Consider the following 19,023-nt stretch of genomic DNA (forward strand, 5'->3'; position numbering starts at 1 on the left):
ACTTTCATCAGCCCAGTGTGGGCTCCCCTTAAAAAACAGGACCTTAATTGTCATACTTTCTATTTTCCCAGCCTAGAATTTTCTTTTAATGAGTCTGTCACTTAGGGTCAGGATTAATCTGTTCTGACCTTATCCTGAGAGCAGAATCCAAAGAAACTAGAATCAGGTCAAGAATAACCTAACTCCTTGGGGTGCCTGGGTGGCTCAGTCAGTTGAGCATGCAACTCTCAATTTTGGCTTAGGTCATTATCTCAGGGTCCTGGGATGGAGCCCCGAGTTGGGTTCCGCACTCAATAGGGGAGTCTGCTTGGTATTCTCTCTCTTTCCCTCCCCTTTTGCCCCTCCCCCCAATTATGCTCTCACTTTCTCTCTCCCTCAAATAAGTTTATTAAAAAAGAAGAACCTAACTCCTCAGTCTTTCTGAAACCACCATCTCAGCAAAGCCTCCAACAGACCAGTCCTCACTGGGGAAAACTGATGTTTTTACAACAGCTGCTGAATGCAGACTACGGGAACGAGATGTGTACGCCTAGGGGAGGGGCAGCACTGGTGGGTTAATCCAAAGCAGCCACTCTTAATCATATTACTTAAGTCTCAACCCTTTTGGCTTAAAATGTACATCATTTTTGAGGCATTTCTGCTGAAGTGAGGTTTGGCCACATCCTATTTGCCTGAGCCCTGGATTAAGGCAAAATGAGAAGGCAAGTGCTTTCAGCAGGATCCACAGCTGGGGAGTATGGAGTAAGAGGAAGTAATCCAGGGAGGGTAGGGAAGCAGAGGAATGAAAAGAGCGCACTTACTGGGCACGTGACCAGTTGATTTCTCTGAATATGTAGAAACAGTGCTTCAGATGACTGTTTCCTCCCACTCCCCGAGGTCTGTGTCAGGGGTCTCTAGATAATCCTGAATAGTGGCTAAGCGCTAGCTGCCACCAGGGCACCAGAGGATAAGTGCAATTTCCATCTCCCCTTGGGATCAGATCCAGCGGAGCAGATGGCCCAGATGTAAAGGATTGGCTCGACGGGCTGGGCAGAGACCGTCTGCAGTGCCAGCCACAGAGCTGGGGACTGGCTGAGAATTAGCCAGACCACCCCGAAGGCCTGAAGGCTGCAGTGTGTTACCTCGGGCTTACTCTTGTTTCCCCACCTATCTACTGTGCCCGTTTAAGAACATTGGAGAAAGAAAATCACCATAATGAATAAGCTAGAACTAACTCTAGTGGTCAAGAAAAGCATTCTTTATTTCCCCCCATGGTTTATTTCACAGCAGGGGTTATGGGAACAACTTTTCTGTTCCCAGCTAGACCAGACCCAACGGACTTGTTCTGATGTGCGGTTAGCAAAATTGTCATCGGCTTAGCAGCAGTGAGGTTAACTAGCCAGAGCCCAGAGCAACAGTACACTTTAATTACTGCTCTGAAATCCCAGGGCAAGGGACCAGGTAAGTGGAAGGGGCTAGATATGGGAACAAGGGCATCGAGTCCCTGAAAGACTGGGTTTTTCCATTCCTTGTTTTGGAAATAGAGCATTTTGCTACTTTTTCTGGCAAAGTCCTGAAGCTGCCCAGAGTATTTATATGCAAACTCATTTTTTCCTCCACTGGGTATTTGGTCTCTTGTTTTGTCATTTCCTTCCCTGTGAATGGCATCAGGATCTGCGCAGTTAGAGGGTGGGCTTATTGCCATCTTCAGGGCCCCTGCCAAGCTCTGCCGTGTTTAGTCTGTCTGTTTCCTCACCCCACCTCACCCCTGCCAATGCCGGGACTTTGACCAGTGCTTTTCTCTTTCCTCATTTCCCTCTGATAGTATCCTCTCATTCCAGCACTGTTCTCTAGGACCACTTAAGCAAGGGTAGCCTGAACTGACTTGAGAGGATAGAGCTGAGCTAAGAAAAAGGCTTTGTTTTAAACATTTTTTTTTTTTAAGATTTTATTTATTTATTTGACAGAGAGAGATAGTGAGAGCAGGAACACAAGCAGGGGGAGTGGGAGAGGGAGAAGCAGGCTTCCCGCTGAGCAGGGAGCCCAATGCGGGACTCGATCCCAGGACCCTGCGATCATGACCTGAGCCGAAGGCAGACGCTTAACGACCGAGCCACCCAGGCACCCCAAGAAGAAGGCTTTGTGTTTCCATGATGCATTTTCCCTTGCCCTCAGGCCTCGAACCTGCCTGGTAGCATTACTCTTTCTGAGGGCAGTTCTTGTGCCGGCTGTAAACAGGACCTACTTGCTTTCTTGCTTCTTGGGAAGGCAACTGATGCAGGCCTCTTGTTACTGAGCAAGTGATTTGGAGTTCTCACATCAGAACCAGAAACTCCCCTGGCTCCGATTGCACTGACAACAGAGAGGGGTCCGTTTGATGACAGCCCTGGGAGGCTGGGAGGAGAACAAGCCAGTGAGGTGAACTCGAGATGTAAGAGATGGGGCAGACGTGGGGAGGAACCATCTGAAAAAGCTAGCAAGGGGCACACGCAGACAGAGAGGGGGTCTAGAAGGGAGGGCTCCCCCCGGGCCAGTGTGGAGGACTTAGAGCCACTGCCTTTTCTCCTGTGCTCTCGGTCTCTGGTGTTGCTTTGGATGCCAGATGTTGATAAGGAAGTAGGAGTGCTTGATTGACTGCACGTCAGTAGCCAAACTGGGCAGGCATGAGGATCAGTACGGCAGGAACGAGAGATCCAAAGTCAAGATGGCAAGGTCGTTAAGGCATTTCGGGCTCCTCTTCTGAGCCATTTAAGTTTTTCGCCTGATTTATCTTTGAACTTGAATTAAGCGGCTTCACAAGCTGCCTATGGTGACCTTTACAGCCTTTCTCAATCCCTAATGTTGCCAGTGCCTTGCATGGTTTCATTTCTTCTCAAAAAAGGGTCGTCTCCTTACGAGAACATGTGGGCTGGGCCTGCTGACTTCCTTTCATCCCTAACATGGACTGCACCAGCGGGTGTCCAGACACAGCTTGTGTCCAGTCCTCTAGCTGGATGGGAGGATTCCTTAGAAGCAGAGGGTCTGGCCTTTGTTCTCTGGAGCAGGAACAAAAGTGGGAAGTAAAGAGAGGGTGAGACTCTGTTGGGGTCTGAGTACAGTTTGTCTTCGGACCTGTCTTGTACAGTTTGTCTTCGGAATGAGTTGACTTCTGGCCTTGTTGGAGAGGGGAGGTGGCCCAGTGTCTCTGACTCAGCTCTTGTAGGAACATGTAGGACTTGGAAAGGACCTTGGCTCCTGAAAACCAGCCACCTGACGTTTCACCTCACATGATGGAGTTGTTACTCGCAGTCCCAAGGATAGACATTTGGAGGGGAGAGTTCCTCATGTGGAGCTGTGGAATCGCCTTCTCCTTGGTCTTCAGTCAAGGAGGAGGACTCCTGAGCCTCAGCTTCTTGGAGACTCGGCCCTGGGGCTGAGCTGGTCCTCGGTGCGTGTCCTGAGGCGTCTTGGAGCTCTCTGACACCTTCCGGGGTACAAGTACTGGCTGCCTTGCTCACCTCAGGGCGGGAGCTTTTGCTTTCTGGAAGGAAGCTACCTGGAGGTCTGTGAACTAAAAGGCATGGTGGGTTCTCAGGGACTGTGGGGAGAAATATTTCTGTCTGAGTTGCTGTTAAAGCCAGAAGGCCGGATTCCTCAGATGGGGCTCCAGTTCCCTCCCAATCACAGATGTCTGCCATGATGCCCTTTATCTTATTCCCTTCTGGATCTGTGACTTCCCATTGACACAGCTCTGCCGTCCTGCTGCCCACACCGCTTGCTCCCTGGGGACTGCCTATGGGTTGGCCAGTGTTGGAAGCGTCTGGCTGGGGCCAGGGCGCCCCCGAATCTGTGCCTTCCCGGGGGCAGACTGTCTCCTGCTCTCCGCTGACTTCAGCTGTTTCTTTGGGAAAGTGTTCTTCATTCCCTCCAGATGCTGCCTTTTGAAGGATCATCTCTCCCTGCCCTTGGGACTTTCTGTCCGCCTCTTGTTCCGGTCGCCCTTTCTCTACGGCTTCTTTATTCACTTCCCAAGGGCAGATTTCCAGATGGAAATCTTTGGCAGATGGGGCCTCTTCTGCTTCCCACGGACACACTTCTGCCACCTTGGCCCCCACACTGCCTGCTTCCTCAGAACTGCCTTTGCCCCTGTCAGAAGCTCGCAGGGCTGGTTGTGGAGGCAGCCCCCCAGAGTCTTCACTCTCCCAGGGACACACCGCCTCCTGTTTCCCATCTGCCCTCTCTGGCTTCTGAACCGCCACAGCTTTGGGCTCTGGTCTTCCTGGGGCTCTCCCCTTCTCCTCTTGAGGTTGCCCTTTTCCATCTTGGCTTGCTGTCCCTTCATCAGGGACACTTTCAGTCGCCTCCCAGGGGCAGATCTCAGCTTTGGAGCTGCTGTCAGGTTTAGGAGCATCCAAGGCGGGAGCATCCCATGGGCACACCTCAGTGAGCCTGCCCCCAACGCAGACCAGTGCCTGAGAGCCAGCTTTAGGTTGGTCACAGCCCTGACTGTCCGGGTGAGAGAGAGCGCCTGCCGGCGCCATGCTTTCCCATGGACAGATAGATTGCAGCTCGTTGCTTGCTTTCCCCCCATCTTCAGTAGTGAATTCTCCTGCTTTTGAAGATGGGGCTTTTTCTGGGGTTTTGTGTTCTGGGAGGGAGCCCGTCTTTGGGTCTTGTGTCAGGCATCCTTTCTCTGCTGCCTCATCCCTCACTTCCAAGGAGTGTCCCTCTGCCGCTTTGCTACTCGTGCTGAGGGGCGAGCCTGAGGCCTCAGGGCTCTGCGCAGAGGGTTCCCTCAAGGCCTTCTCCCAAGGACAAACAGCTTCCTGCTCTTGATTCCATTTTGTCTCCCATTTTGATATGTCTTCTCCCAGGGAGATGAGTCTCTCTTTTTCTAGAGTTTTCCCCTCCTGCTCTGCTGAGTCACTCCTCTCTTGTTCCGATCCCGGCCCAGTAGCTCCTTCATTCAGCTCCCGGGGATGGATCTTGGCTTTCTCACTGGTAGGCGCTTTGTCCACTTCCCAGGGACACACCTCAGCTGCCCTGCAGCCCATGCGGTCCAGTTCCTGGAATCCAGCTTTTGGTCTATCTGTGCCCAGAGTGTCTGAATGCCAAGAGGAGCTGCCTGGATCCAAGCTTTCCCAGGGACAGGCCACCTCCCGCTCCCAGGCTGGCCTCTCTGGCTTCTCTGGAGCAGTAACAGCTGTCTTGCTGGGGCCAGGACATGCAGAAGCCTTTCCTGTGTCCTTTGGAAATTTCCTAATGGCCTCAACTCCCAAAGCCCCTTCCTGCCCTGCTCCAGCACCCACCTCCCACGGACAGACCTCAGCCTTCTCAGCAGGCACGGTATCGTCCGTGTCCCATGGACAGATCTCAGCAGTTTGGCTTCCCACACTGCCCGACACGTGGCGACTGGCTCTGGGTCCGTCTGTGTCTTGAGGACCTGGTTGTGGGGAGAAGCTGCCAGGGTCCCTGTTCTCCCAAGGACAGACTGCTTCCTGCTTTTGGATTTGTCCTGCGGGCTTTTCCCCAGCTGTGCCGTCTTTGATCCCTGACATTCCAGGCGCTTTCTCCTTGTCCTTTTGAGATTCTCCTGCTTTTGCTGTCTGGCCCGATGTCCAGTCCTCCCTTATTCTTTCATTTACCTCCCAAGGACAGAGTTCTGCCCTGGCGGGTATTACTTGCTTCAGCTCTGGCCTGGGATCTTCCTGGGGACCTACCTGCGTTTCTCTGCTTTCTCCATTGCTAAGGAGTTGGCCACCAGCTTTGGCTGAGGAATTATCTAGACATGGGCTGGAGGGCCCAGGGGCTGAGCTCTCCTGGGGACACACTGACTCCTGCTGTTGACCCCTTTTCTGCACCACCTTCCCAGCTCGTTCTCCCATCTCTGCAAAGAGCCCTTGTCTGGAGGGTTTCCCCTTTTCCTGGAGAAATTCTCCCCCTGTCCCCTGACTCAGCATTTCCTTCCCAACTACCTCATCACCCAGCTCCCAGGGACAGATCTCTGCTTTCCTGATAGGAGCATCTCTTGCCTCCCAGGGACCCACCTCCGAGATGCTGCTGCCCAAACTCCCAGAGCAGCCAGGGGTTCCTGGGGCCGGGGTGGGGACTGCCGAGGGGCCCCGGAAATCTGTCCTCTCCCATGGACAAAAAGACTCCAAGTTTCCGCTCAGTTTCTGTTCTTTCCAGAAGGTTGCTTTCTTGGAGGTTTCCTGCTTTTCCTGGGGAAGCTTCTTTACTCCCTCCTGGAATGGTTTCCCATTCTCTCCCTCGAATGCCTCCCAGGGACAGAGCTCTGCCTTGGCAGTGTCAGGTGTACAAACTTCTGGGCCTGTGGCTTCCCGCTGATGCTTCTCCACCTCTCCGGCTTCTCTGCTGCCCACTGCCTCAGACCTGCCCTTGGTTCTGTCAGAGTCCTGAGAGACTGACCGAGGGGACTGACTCCCGGGATCGGCACCCTCCCAGGGACACACGGCCTCCTGCCCCCTGACCAGCCTCTCTGGCTTTTTCCGGGCAACAGCCGCCACACTTTGGGTCTCTGACTTCTCCGAGGCTTTCCCTCTCTCTTGGGAATCATCTAGAGCTTGTCGTAACACTCCCTTCTCAGGGGTCCCTTCGCTTGCCTCCCAGGGGCAGATCTGGGCCTTGTAGCCATGGTCAGGCTGACTTGCTTCTGACTGGGTGACTTCCCTGGGACACATCTCTGCCATCCTGCGGTCAGCACTGCCCAGGGGCTGGAGGCCAGCTTTGGGCAGTTCCCGCCATGCACCGGGGGCTTCTTTTGCTCGCTCAGCACTTTTGTCCCCAACTGTGCCTTGCCTGGCTTGCCTCAGTGTAGCAGACCCTGCTTTACTTGCTCTCTCTACTTTCCCCTCCCCTAGACTGTGGGATGTCCTCCTGCCTCTGTCTTGTTCCCTGCTGCCCTCCCGGTGACAGACTTGAAGCATTCTGCTGGTGTGAGCATTCTGTTGGTTCTGGAGGGACTCCTCATCATCACAGGGTGCAAGGGTGGCCTGCTTACTCACCACCGCCTTGGGCCAGCCTAGCCTGGGGGATCTGGGGCATGCCCCCACACCTTGTCCTGCAGCTCTGCCCTTCTCCTCTGTCTCAGGACTCCCTCCCTCGCTCTCCTTCTCTTTGTGAGTGCTCCGAGAACGGGTCAGAGCTTTGATAGCCAGGCCTAGACTGTGCATGGAACCCTGCTGCATGGCGGTCTTGAGGCTATGGGATTTAGAGAAGACCTTAGGCTTGTCCTCGTCCCCCTCATCAGCTCCCCCTTGGAGACGTCTGTCCTCTGTGTCTCCCGCACTCTCCCCAGTGCCCCCTTTCTCGACTGCAACAGAGAGGGCTCTCCAGAGCTTGGCCCGAGCTGGGGCAGGGGAGAGGCTGCTGCGCTCTGGCCCTGAGGGGCCTTCTTGAGCCGCATTTCCTTTCTTGACTGGCAGTTCTGCATTCTCCCAGGGGCAGATGAAAGCGAGTAAGCTGGGGCTTTGGAGGGGTACGGGAACTGGTGCCAGGGCAGGGACCGGGGTCGGGGCTGGGGCTGGAGCCAAGGTGGAGGTGGGAGACAGCCTGCTCGGCTCTCCCGGGCATTCTCCTGACAGGGCCATGATGGGCGTGGAGACCTGGTGCCGGACCGGCGGGTGAGGCAGCCTTCTCGCAGCCTCCTCCTGTAGCCTCCCGGCGGCAGCCATGTGGGAGCCGTCCACACCGCAGCTCCTGGCCGGGGAGGGTGGGGCTGACCGGGGGGCCCCTTGGGCTCCATCCAGCCTCCTGACCGACGACAGCCTCCTCCCCGGGCTCGCCAGGGCTGCCTCGGCCTTCTTTCTCTCCTCTCGCTCCTTGGCCTGCCGATAGGTCTCCTCCAGGTAGGCCTGGCTGGCCACGAGCAGGGCCTTTTCCCCGGAGCCCGCCACCACGCTGAGCGACTTCTGCAGGGACGCGGGCCGGGCCCGGGGGAGCCTCTCGCACACTGTCAGGTTGTGGGCGCTGGCCGACCGGAAGCCCAGGGCAGGGGGCCCGTTCACCGACTCCAGGCTCCCCCTGCTTTCCCTCGAGGCCTTCTTGGCCAGCTTCCTGCGCAGCAGCGAGTCGAGGAGCGGGGGGTCCTGCTCCCGGCGGGGGCCCCGGCGCTCGTGGTCGTAGGCGCTGCGGGACTTGCGCAGGGCCGGGGGCCCCTCGGAGTCCCGGAGGCTGGAGCTGAGGAGCCGGCGGCGCGAGGAGCCGGGCAGGCTGCCGCGGCTGGGGGAGCCCCAGTCCCGGGAGTGCTGCCGGGCCAGGGCCTCTGGGAACTCGGCCAGGTACCTCATGAAGGAGCAGCCCAGGCCCCGGCGCCAGCTGCCCCGCTTCTTAGGCAGGTGCGGGTTGTTCGCAGCCATTTCCTTGGTCTTGTGGACCTCCAGCTGGGCGTAGAGCTTCTTCAGCTCGTCCTGCGGGGAGGGGGGCGTGAGGAGAGCAGAGCCCACTGTCAGAGGGCGAAGCTCTTTCCAGCCCCTGGCTGCCCTGCCTCCCCTTCTCCCGGCCATTATTTGGACCATTTTCTCTGGAGCATCTCTTTCCCACCAAGTTGTGTCCCTTCCCTGCTTGGAGAACTCTCAGAAGCCACCCGTCCGCTCTGAGCCACGTCCGCTTGGCTCTGAGGGTGCAGGGTGCACTCCTTTCTCTGTGATCTGTTGGGAGGCCACCCGCTGGGGGACGGGAAGCCTGGGTTCGAGGCTGCTGACCCAGCCTGTGCCTGAAGGCTATTGAGCTCTCAGAGCCTCTGCTTCTATGAAGGAACAAGAGCTGGCTGCCTACTGTTAGCTTCTTTAGGAGGATCACATGAGACTGATGGTGTGAAAAGTGCCCTCTTCGGGTGCAAGTAAGGGAATGGAACTTTGAGAGTCTTCTACTTTGGATTTCTCCCCAAAGCCAGCATCAGCATCGGGAGAGAGACTGGGTGCTGCTCCACAAAGTAGGGGGTGCAGGGTGGCATTGCTGTGGCCGGCGCCTCCACACTCTCCGGCCTCCCTGCTCGACTGGGGCCTTGGTTGAGCCTCTTCCCAGGGGGGCAGAGCCCAGAGGGAGAGGAGGACACGGGGGAAAGACAGACAGGCAGAGGCAGTTGGGACAAGGAGGGAATTGGGAGATGTAAACAAGTCAGGTGGACAGGGAGTCCCCAGTGGAGATGGAGGGAATGGACAAAATGGCTTCCTGAGGTTGTTCCCACACCGTAGGTTTTATCAAACAACAGGCTGAGACCGCCAGCTTTCCTTATTTCCTACCCACTGAGCTTCTGATCTGGGTTCCATGACTATGCCACCCCTAAGCAGAAAAAGAAGGGTAAAGATACTCTCCTGATGTAAGACTCAGGAAAAACTTCCTTTCTCTAAGACTGCCGGGTCCAGGGAATGGATATCCGGCTGTAGAACTCTCTGGTAGGCACTAACCACCTGAACTACGAAGCCCCGTTGCTGGCCCTCGGGTCACCAACTGCCTAAGGGTGCTGCCCCTCATGATGCCCCTGCTGGTGGGAGTAGAGCTCCACCCACGGCTCTGACTCTCGCCAAGTGGCCTGGGCCTCAGGGATCTGGGTTCTGGGCCTCTGGGGGTCTTTCCACTTAGGCGGTGTGTGACCTCATCTGAACCGACTCAGCGGAGGCGGCTGAGGGCAATGGTGGAGAAGGGAGGGGGGCACGTCTTCGAGAGAGGGAAAGCGAGGGGCAGGGGAGGGGCCCTGCAGGGTACACAGCCCAGACGGCAGGGCAGCAGTGATCCTGGCCCAGTCCCTAAAAGCAAGCATCCAAAGCAGGCGAGGAGGGCGGCACATACCCGAATGTCTCCGGGGTCCAGGCTGTGCTCACTCCAGGCTGAGGCGATGCTGCTGTCCAGGTAGGAGCCTGAGCGCTGCAGGTCCAGCTCGTCCTCGTACACCTCATCCACCATCTCCTCTCGGGGAGGAGCCCCCGGCTTCTGGAACTGATCGGGGGGCGGAGTATGATGGGGAGGGGAGTCAGCTTGGCTCCCTGTTTACTCCTATTGCCATCTGCCCCATGGAATCCATCTTTACTTTGGGAATCTTCAGCCCCTCTCTAATTTGCAATTCCAAGGGCACGAAGAATTTTGCTCCCCCTCATCCTCCCTGATTTTCTTTATCTCAGAGACCGAGGAGAGGGGTGTCCTACGCAGCCGCCCCCACAATTCTTAGCATGTCCTTCAGCTCCCTGACCTATCTCTCTGTAACTGCGTCCAAGTTGATTTTTCGGAGCCCACCAAACTAAACTGCCAGGTGTTATAAGGACCCCTCCAGCCCTAGCTCGGATTTCCTTTTCCCTGAGATGGGAGGCAGAGAGATACAGTAGCTTCCTCCCCACCCCCACCCCAAGTGGGCTCCTCACTCAGGCCCCTGTGGCTCAGCCCACTCACGCCAGGGTGTCATCCTCACTCTGACCTGGAGAGGGCGCTGTGGCGGCAGCAGATCCACGGTGCCCCTTGTAAAGGGGCTGGGGTCTGGCTCACAACCAGGAGGGGGAAGACCTCACCTTAGGAATGAAGATCAGAGCTAGTGTGGTGGTGACGGTGCTGTGGGTGTGGAGGAAGAAGAGGAGCAGGGTCCAGTCTGGGTGCAGGGAGGGAACCAGCACAAACCTGAGGGTGGGAGGGAGGGGTCCGTTAGCTGTGGGTGGGAGTGGCCTCTTCCCCCTCACCTGTCCCACTGGCTCACCTCCCAGCCCCAGCCCTGATCTCTGTGGAGGTTCTGGGTGGGTTGAAAAGGGCCCTTTTCCTTCTTCCTGCCCTCTCTAGGACGTAGGTCCTACCTCAAGGCTCACATTAACCCCCACCTCCGAGAGGCCCTCCCAGACTACTCTTCTCTTCTCTGGTTGCCTAGAGCACAGACCTGTGCTCCCCAACTCTGTTATGGACCGCCCTGTGGGGTGATTTTGCCCCTACCACAGGGCCAAGTCCTTGTGAACACTCATAGCAGGCCTGCTGCTGGATGGGCCGAGGTGTGAGGTGGGGGAAAGGCAGGGAGAATTGAGCATGTGTGGGAAGGAGCATGGTGGAGGTGCTGGAGATGTGGCTTAGGAATAGGAGAAGAATTAGGCGTGGGCATGCTTCCTCTTTTGGCGTGCTGGGTGAGACATGGGGTGCAGGGAGGGCATCTGTGGGGAAGGGAGAGAGCTACAGATGGAGGGGCCTTCCTCGCCTTGCCGAGGCCTAGCCGTGTGTCGGGGATGGCTGTGGGATGGGGTTCCCTGGCCTGGGAGAGGTGAGTGGTGTGAGGTGGGGAGGAGTCGTGGATCGGACGGCCTGCCCTCACCTGGCTGTGTGGAAGGCAGCCGAGAGTGGCAGCTCATTGTGCAGGGCGATGCCCATGTAGCGCGGCTCGCGGAGGGCCGAGGGTACGGCTCGGGTGGCGTAGCAGAGGAAGCTGCCCCAGCCCAGGAGCAGCATCTCGGCTGTGGGAGAGCAGGGGGCAGAGAGCCAGGCGCCAGCTCAGCAGCCACGCGGCCCCTTTCTGTGTCTGGTGTGCTGGGGGAGGGGGGGGCCTGGGCCAGGGGCACTGGGGACGAGGCAGGAGGGCCAGGTAGGTCAGGAGGACCCCTGGAGGTGCAGCGTGGAGGGCCAGAGTGAGGCGGGCTCAGCAGAAGCAGCTCACCCACAACCATGATGTAGTCCCAGCGGTCGTGATGGCAGAGGTAGAAGTGGCGGCCCGTGGGAGTGTGGCCTCGGGTCACCAGGGGCGTGTGGCTGCCTCGTTCCAGGGCCCCCACGGTCCACACCACCAGGAAGCCCAGCACGAGCAGCAGGAGCAGTCCCAGCCGCTGCAGCAGCTGCCCAGTACTCAGGTGGGGGCCCCGCTGGGCCGAGCGAGACAGAAACACCTGGAGCACCCTACAAGGGTGTGGATGGCGGATGGACAGGGGCATGGGGGGAGGCCCAAGGAGAGGGGCCAGGGCTCTGGCCTCTGTCCATGGCTTCCTTCCCCTCCACGCCTGCCTGTCCTCCCGTCCTTTCCATGTTTTGCTGCCCCCCAAAATGTTACATGCTGGGGAGGGCTATGGTGATAAGGGCAGGCCTGGGGCGGGGGGTGGGGGGGGAGGGTGGTACACCGGGGAGTAGAACAGGTAAGGGTCTGGCTGGGAAGAACTCCACTCCATTCCAAACGCGCTGGGGCCGCCTGGAGTGAGCAGCACGAGAGCACGGTCTGCCCCCGACCCTACCTATAAAGCTTGAGTATAATGGTGCCGTAGACAGTGGCAAAACCCAGCAACCGGACCCAGCGGAGAGCGATGCAGCGGAATACGCTGGGCTTGAAGTACAGGATGAAGACCTGGGGTGGGGGTGGGGGCGGTGAACAAAAGTCACTCTTCTCCGATACACTTCCTCTCTCTGATCTGCTGATCTTCCTAACAGCCTTGCCATAGGGGCGTTGTCACCTCCATTCCTCAGAGAGCAGCTGAAGTATCAGAGAGGTTAGGTCATTTGTCCTAAGTCACACAATAGGCCAGGGAGCTCTTTTTAGCCTAGACTCTTTGGCTCCAGAACTCACCAGGCCAGCCTGCCATTTGTAGATATGAGTATGGGGATTTTGAGGCCTCCGAATCTCCCTAAGAGGGCAGAAAGGAGGAGGGATTCTGGGGTTTGGAGGGCGCCAGCCAGGGATCAGATGGGGCCAGTTTCTGGCCACAAACTCACAGGGAAGTAGAGCAGCAGGGATCCAAAAAGGATGGTTTCCAGCAGGACAACACCAGAGGTTCGGATCCTCTGTGAACCCAGGAAAGAGAGAGGCGGGTGAGCCCGGCAGTGGGAGGGCAGAGCCTGGACGATGGTGGGGGAGAATCTCAGGTCTGTTTTAGAGGTCACTTGGTGGCCCTGGGCTAAGGCCTCACCCTGTAACATCAGCTCCGCCCTCTCCGTCCACAGCCACGGCCCCCACCCCCACCACAGGCTAAGACCAAGGTTGCACTTAGCTCCTGTCCCCCAGTCCCAGCCAGGGCCTGGCTGCAGACCTGGGCTCCAGTCACAAGTTGCTGGAGCTAGAAGGATCTCACACATTCCCCCAAACTTTGGGTCAGACTGCTAACCCCTTCTCTGCCTGACAACCCTTCGGTTGACCTTCAAGCCTGGCTCAAATGTTACGTTCTCCAGACAGGCTTTCCCAGACCATTTCAGGCAGGACAACTGGGTCCTTTCTCGGAGCTCTCGTGGCAACCAACACACTCTTCCATCCTCGCCTCTGTTTTGCTGTGCTGTCATTTTCTTTATTATGCCTGCTTCCTCTGTTCAACTGGGAGCTCCAGGAGGGTCTAGGTCACTTCTCCCCAGCGCCTACACAGTGTTTTGAATCAAGTCCAATGCCTACACTTTACAGGTGAGGAAACAAATCTAAGGCAGTGGGGTCACTTGCCCAATGTCACCTAGTGGGTTAGATTAAGAATTAAGACCAGAGCCCATTTCTTCTGAGTTCTAGTCTTAGGGAGTCTCGGGCCCCTACTTGATGCTAGGGACCCCGTATAGGTAGGGCGTGCGCGGGAGCTGTGGGGCCTTCCTTGCCTTGCTCCGGCGGTGCCGGTAGGCGAGCAGCATGCTCAGGAAGACGGCCAGCATGCAGCAGGTCTGAGAGGCCAGCACCGCCACCCGAAGCGCCGAGGCTTCCTCCACCAGGCACGGCCTGGCATCCGCGCAGCTGGTGCAGCCCTCAGCACATGGCTGGCACCGCAGCAGCCTCCCAGAGCTGCCGTGAGGGGAGCCGGACGGCCCAGTGGGCTGGGCGGCACTCTCTTCCAACCCTATAAAGAACAAGATGGGTGCAAGGAGAGGGGCTCGGCCGGGGCATAGCAGCATTTTCTCCCACTGGTCACCATAGCCCTCTCCCTGCCCTCCGACGGTCTGTCACCACCGGGGTCGGGCTGGGAAGGGGGGAGAGTGAGGAAGTGGATACTCCCAGGGGAGGACCGGGTAACAGGAAGAGGTGATGCCAGGCTAGGGCTCACTGCAGGCTCAACTTGGGTCAGACTGGTGTGTTAGGGGCTCATTTTCAGAAGGCACAGACACCCCACATTGGACCCTGCCTGCCTCGCTTGCTTCTCTCGACCTTCTGCCCTCGCCCCGCAAGACCCTTCCCGGTGTCTCACCCCAGCCTTTTCTCCCCAGATGCCCCCTCCACCCAGCCCAGCCTGGCCCTCACCACAGTTAACATACCCCCAGAGCGGCTTGCCCCGTAGAAGCCAGGTCGGCAGCGGCAGAGGTAATGGCCAAGGACAAATCCCCGACTCTCCAGGGGGACACACTGCAAGGATGACAAACACGATAGGTATTTATATGGGGCTTTCCCTCCTGGGAAGAGATGGAGGGTCCACGTACCTTCCTATCCACAGCACCTCCTCCATATGAGGGACCCCCCCCCCAGAAGTCCTCCCTAGTCCTTAGGAAGCCTTTCCTCTCTGGAAACCCTACTTTATCCCCACCATGGCCTCTTTTCAACAAAGAGTATGGGAAGAGATCACCCTTTTATTCTGAGTGGCAATGACAGGAGCCTCACAGGACCCATTTCCCAGTGCCCAGCTGTTGGTACAGCGAAGTGCTGGGGGAGGTGGAAGTGGGGAGAACTTGGAGTCCAATCACACCTGTGTGCCTACATCCTGCTTCAAGGGGTCCCCGTCAGCCTCCCTCTTTGGCTCGCAGGTGGGTTGAAAAGGCCCCCACAGAGGAGCAGCTTCCCCTACCAGGAGCCATCTGGCTTTGGCACAGGACTGCTTTCCCCGGCCCTAATGCCAGGCTAATGCCAGGCTGGAGGGATGCCAAGGCCGGCTCTTTTTTCCAGCTCCGTCCATGATGTTTGCCCAGCAGGGGATGGAGCAGACCTCAGAGCCAGGCAGGGGAGATGAGCACATGGATGAGGTCAGATCTGCTGTGGGCAGTGGTTAGGGACAGACCTAACAGTGGGACAAAGGAAGGGGTCCGCCCTGGGGGGTTCTACATCGAGCGCCTGACTTCACCTAGAAAAGTTGCAGGGTGGTGCTTCTGAAATTGTGGCTCAGCTTCCCTTCTTGCCAGGAGCACTAGAACACTGTTCCTGCCACCGTCTGCTCAATCAGGCCAATGTGCACTGAGAGGTGATGTGGCTGGGTTTAATAATGCACTGAATAATGGGAGCCCTTCTCCCTGGACTTAGTGTTCCAAAAACATGTGCCCCAAAACATGTGCCCCAAAGAGCCACAGATGCCCAAACCCGCCCCACCTCCCAGCAGGCTGCAGGGCTCGCCTTGGCTTTGGTTCAGCTCAGGCACGACACGCGGTCAAGTGCAGCCGTGGAGCAGATTAGTTCACTGGCCTCCCAGTTTCTCAGTCCTGGGCTTGCAGGATTACCAGCCATTGCTTTCCATTATCCAGATTCTCCTGCATCCATGCCTTTGAGTCTGCTGGCATCTGGCTTGGGTTCCATCACCTTTACCAATCCCAGAGCTCTTCAAGCTCCTTCTTGAAGATTCCTCCCACACCCCAACCAACAATTACACTTAGAAACCGAGAGCTCTGTCGACATGGAGAATGTGGTCCAGGAGAAGGAAAGGGGATGATTAACAGGGGCTCAGGAAGTGGTCCTGGGGATGGATCCTACAGCACCCGATACCAGAAGGGAGAGAAGGCAGGGATGAGGGTGGCTATCTCCAGTGGGGGACGGGGAGTAGGCTGTAAGTGTCCTCACTTTTTTTTTTTTTTAACGTAGGCTCTACGCCCAATGTGGGGCTTGAACTCAAGGCCCCCAGAGATCAAGAGTCAAATGCTGTATGGACTGAGCCAGCTAGTCCCCCCTCACTTTTTTCCCCCAAGGTTCATATTTTTTATTAGTCATTCAACTTTTTTCTTTTTTAAGATTTTATTTATTTATTTGACAGAGAGAGAGAGCGAGAGCAGGAACACAAGCAGGGGGAGTGGGAGAGGGAGAAGCAGGCTTCCCGCTGAGCAAGGAGCCCGATGCGGGGCTCGATCGCAGGACCCTGGGATCATGACCTGAGCCGAAGGCAGACGCTTAACGACTGAGCCACCCAGGCACCTGTAGTCATTCAACTTTAAGTGCCTATTATGTATCAAGCAGGAGGAGTTGGGAATTTCTCAGAAATGACCATCAACATATCATTTCTGAATTTTCTTTTCTTTTAGTTTTTATTTTTTATTGAAGTATTTTTTTGACAGTTTAAGTGTCCTCACTTTTAAATAGCCTGGTATCTTGGGGCGCCTGGGTAGCTCAGTCGGTTAAGGGTCTGACTTCAGCTCGGGTTATGATCTCTGGGTTGTGGGATGGGCTCCTTGCTCAGTGGGGAGTCTGCTTGTCCCTCTGCCCGCGCACGTGCACACACACACACACTCTCTCTCTCTCTCTCAATCTCAAATAAATAAATAAAATCTTTAAAAAATAAAAATTAAAAAATTAAAAGCCTGGTATCTCATTTCTGTCTCTCTCATTGCTAGGGATTCCCCTGAAGCCCGGAGGTTGGTATGCTTTGGTCAGCTGCTCCTGGGAGCTGGGTGGGGGCAGGGATGGGAAAGGGGAAGGGAGGCAGGACCCAAGTGCCCCACCCCACCATCCTCCTTATCCTTACCTGGGTGCTGTTGAGATCACACAGGTGTGTGTTAGAGTACCAGCCTGGCCCACTGGCACACTGATTGATGTCCACGCTCTGAAGATCTACGTCCATCTGCACCTGCCCCCTAGGGCAGTGAATTGGCAGTTAGGGGTGCAGTGAAGGATGCCAAGGTAGATATGTGCCCTCAGGCCCCAAACCAGGGAACAATGCAAGCTTTGCAAGCTTTAGCAAAGTGGTTACAGTGCGTCAGGAGAGAGGGCACACCTGCATTCCATTTCTCCAGTGCTATTAATCCTCACTGTTTCTGTGGGCAACAATCTTCTTCCCTGTAGGTTGTTCCCTGACATCCCTCAGCTTTTCAACATCCTAGCATTTCCTTTTTCTATCAATGGGTAGAGGGAGGGGGCGTGTCAAGACATGTGGGAGCTGGGGCTCTGATGATCTGTCTGAAGGGGATTATCACACTTCTCCACTGCATGCATACACACACACACACACACATGCACAGGCACAGAACTCAGCTATTAACCACCCCCTCACTCTGCCCAAACCAGATCTGAATTGATCACAGCAAAGGAACTATGGAATGGAGCTGCCTGGCCCCAGTGCTCCCAACCCCTGCTCTGGGCTGAGCAGGGAGAGCTGGCTAGGGGCCAGGCTGCTGGCTGGCAGGAGGGAAAGCCTGCTGGGAGCAATGCATAGGGACACATAGCTGGAAAAACAATGTTGATTGTTGAGTGCCTGCAGTTCGGTGCCCATTTGCTGCCTCCTTCCCACCAGGGCTCCCAATCACCTCTTTATTCCGGTTGAAGGAGGAAGTCAGTTATTTGAAGAGTACCAGTCAGGATAGGCAGGACTGGAACCTACTTGATGTAAGAATATAGCCACTGGGAGTGACCCTGGGGACCTGGCCAACTCCTAGACAGAAAGGGCAATGAATGGTTCCAGGCTTCCCCCCGAGAACTTTTCTTTCCTTCGAGAAGCCTCCGTTTATAGTTCTAGATTGCTTGAGAACAGCAGGGTTGACTCCTGGAATACCCACGAGACGTCTCTTGCATGACTTGTCACTGTCATCCACACTAAGCGCTCTCCTGCCTTCTCCCCACTACCCAGACCTGGGGGCCAAGACCCATGCCTGGCTGTACACACACGTATGGATATACCTACGTATGAGTGGATTGATTCATCCGCACTATGTACACTCACACCTGTATGTGTTAACAGACAGTTATAGATTCCCAGAGTCAACTGCAAATATGCACAGCTGAATGCAAATAGACACATCTGTGCCCCCCAGATACATACGTGTGTGCCAAATGGCCCACGCACAGCTGGCTGGACTAGGGGCCCCCACCCCCGCATACCCACAAGTGCATCAAAGACTGCACAAACCTACTTACCTGACCTCTGGGCTGAGGTCTGGCTTGAGTCCATAGAAGGTGGCAGAAAGTCTGATAAGCCAGCCAGGACGGAGCCGGCCCTCCTGGCATTCCAGGAAGGGAGGAGATAGCTTCACATGCTGCATGTCGCCCACGTAGCCATCCCCCTGTGGCCACTTGGGGCTGCCGAGGCTCCCTAGGTCATTGGTCAGCACCCGCTTCTGTAGGGCAGAGGTGTCCGGGGCCCCGGTTGGGCTCTCCTCCTGTACTCTGCTCCCAGCCAAGTCCTGAAGGATGGTCTCCTCCCCCATCCGGGTGGCCTGCAGGGCCAGCGGCAGGTGGCTGGCCCCTGGTGGAGGGTCAAAGGTCAGAAAAGCCCGGTATGCCCTTGGGTCCCCCTCGGCCACGCTGCGGACCAGTGCCTGGTACCACTCCACATCCTCCTCCACACTGGACTCGCGGATGTCATTGGCTTGTAGCAGCATGTTGAGGAAATTAGCGGCCTGGGCAAGGGAGCCCGCTGCCCTCCGCAGGACTGGGGGGAGTCCTGGTCCGGCTCCTGTGCCGTGGGCTTCGTAAGGCTCGCTGCAATTAGCCCCCGACAGCTGTTGGGCATCTCCGGAGTAGAGAAAAGCCAGAGCTGCCTCGCCCCCTTCTGGGGGCACCCGCATGGGCACAGACCCCAGTTTGACTTGGGAGGACAGAGGTGGCAGAGAGCGGAGGGGCCGCGGACCCCCCAGAGCCCAGCTGCCGAGGAAACAGCAACCCAGCAGCCCCCACACAGGGTGGGGCACGACCACTGCCCTGGGGCCCATCCTCAGGGCAGCTCTCAGGGACCCAGGGGTCCAGGCTGCCTGGGGGAATCTGGTGGCTCAGGAGAGCCCAGGCAGAGGTTGGCTGGCTCTGCGCCTCCTATCCTCGCTTTCTCTTTCCCTCTCTCCCTCTCTCTCTCTCTCTCTCATGCTGTGCTGTCTTGCCTGTTTTTCCTTCTCTCTAACGTCATCAGCTGGCTTCTGGATGTAGGCATGAGGGCTCTGCCCCTCCTCTCTCAGTGTGACCCCCCATTGCAAACCCTCTTAATCCTGGCACCACCCCTCTTCCCTCCTCCTCTCATCCAG

General features: G+C 56.8%; 1 protein-coding gene across 1 annotated transcript; it reads right to left on the reverse strand.

The window, feature by feature from the left end:
• Positions 1-1,559: 1,559 nt before the first annotated feature.
• GPR179 (G protein-coupled receptor 179) lies at positions 1,560-18,720 on the reverse strand. Its single transcript, XM_045888087.2, has 11 exons — positions 17,927-18,720; positions 16,542-16,650; positions 14,143-14,230; positions 13,495-13,730; positions 12,637-12,705; positions 12,162-12,271; positions 11,597-11,832; positions 11,258-11,396; positions 10,479-10,584; positions 9,769-9,915; positions 1,560-8,387 (listed from the first exon to the last, which is right to left on the reverse strand). Exons 1-11 carry the CDS (start codon positions 18,718-18,720, stop codon positions 3,258-3,260), a joined length of 7,164 nt encoding a protein of 2,387 aa, XP_045744043.1. The 3' UTR covers positions 1,560-3,257.
• Between the last annotated feature and the right edge of the window lie 303 nt (positions 18,721-19,023).

The sequence above is a fragment of the Mirounga angustirostris genome, unplaced genomic scaffold (assembly GCF_029215605.1).
Source record: "Mirounga angustirostris isolate CCGP_5_RB_7025 unplaced genomic scaffold, mMirAng1.0.hap1 SCAF_17, whole genome shotgun sequence".
NCBI lineage: Eukaryota > Metazoa > Chordata > Mammalia > Carnivora > Phocidae > Mirounga > Mirounga angustirostris.

Coding starts and splice junctions, on each gene's coding strand:
- GPR179 (XM_045888087.2), bottom strand. CDS start 18,720: ATGGGCCCCAGGGCAGTGGTCGTGCCCCACCCTGTGTGGGGGCTGCTG. Junction 16,651..17,926: donor GACCTCAGCCCAGAGGTCAG/GTAAGTAGGTTT, acceptor TCACTGCCCTAG/GGGGCAGGTGCAGATGGACG. Junction 12,706..13,494: donor ACCGGCACCGCCGGAGCAAG/GCAAGGAAGGCC, acceptor CTGGGTTCACAG/AGGATCCGAACCTCTGGTGT.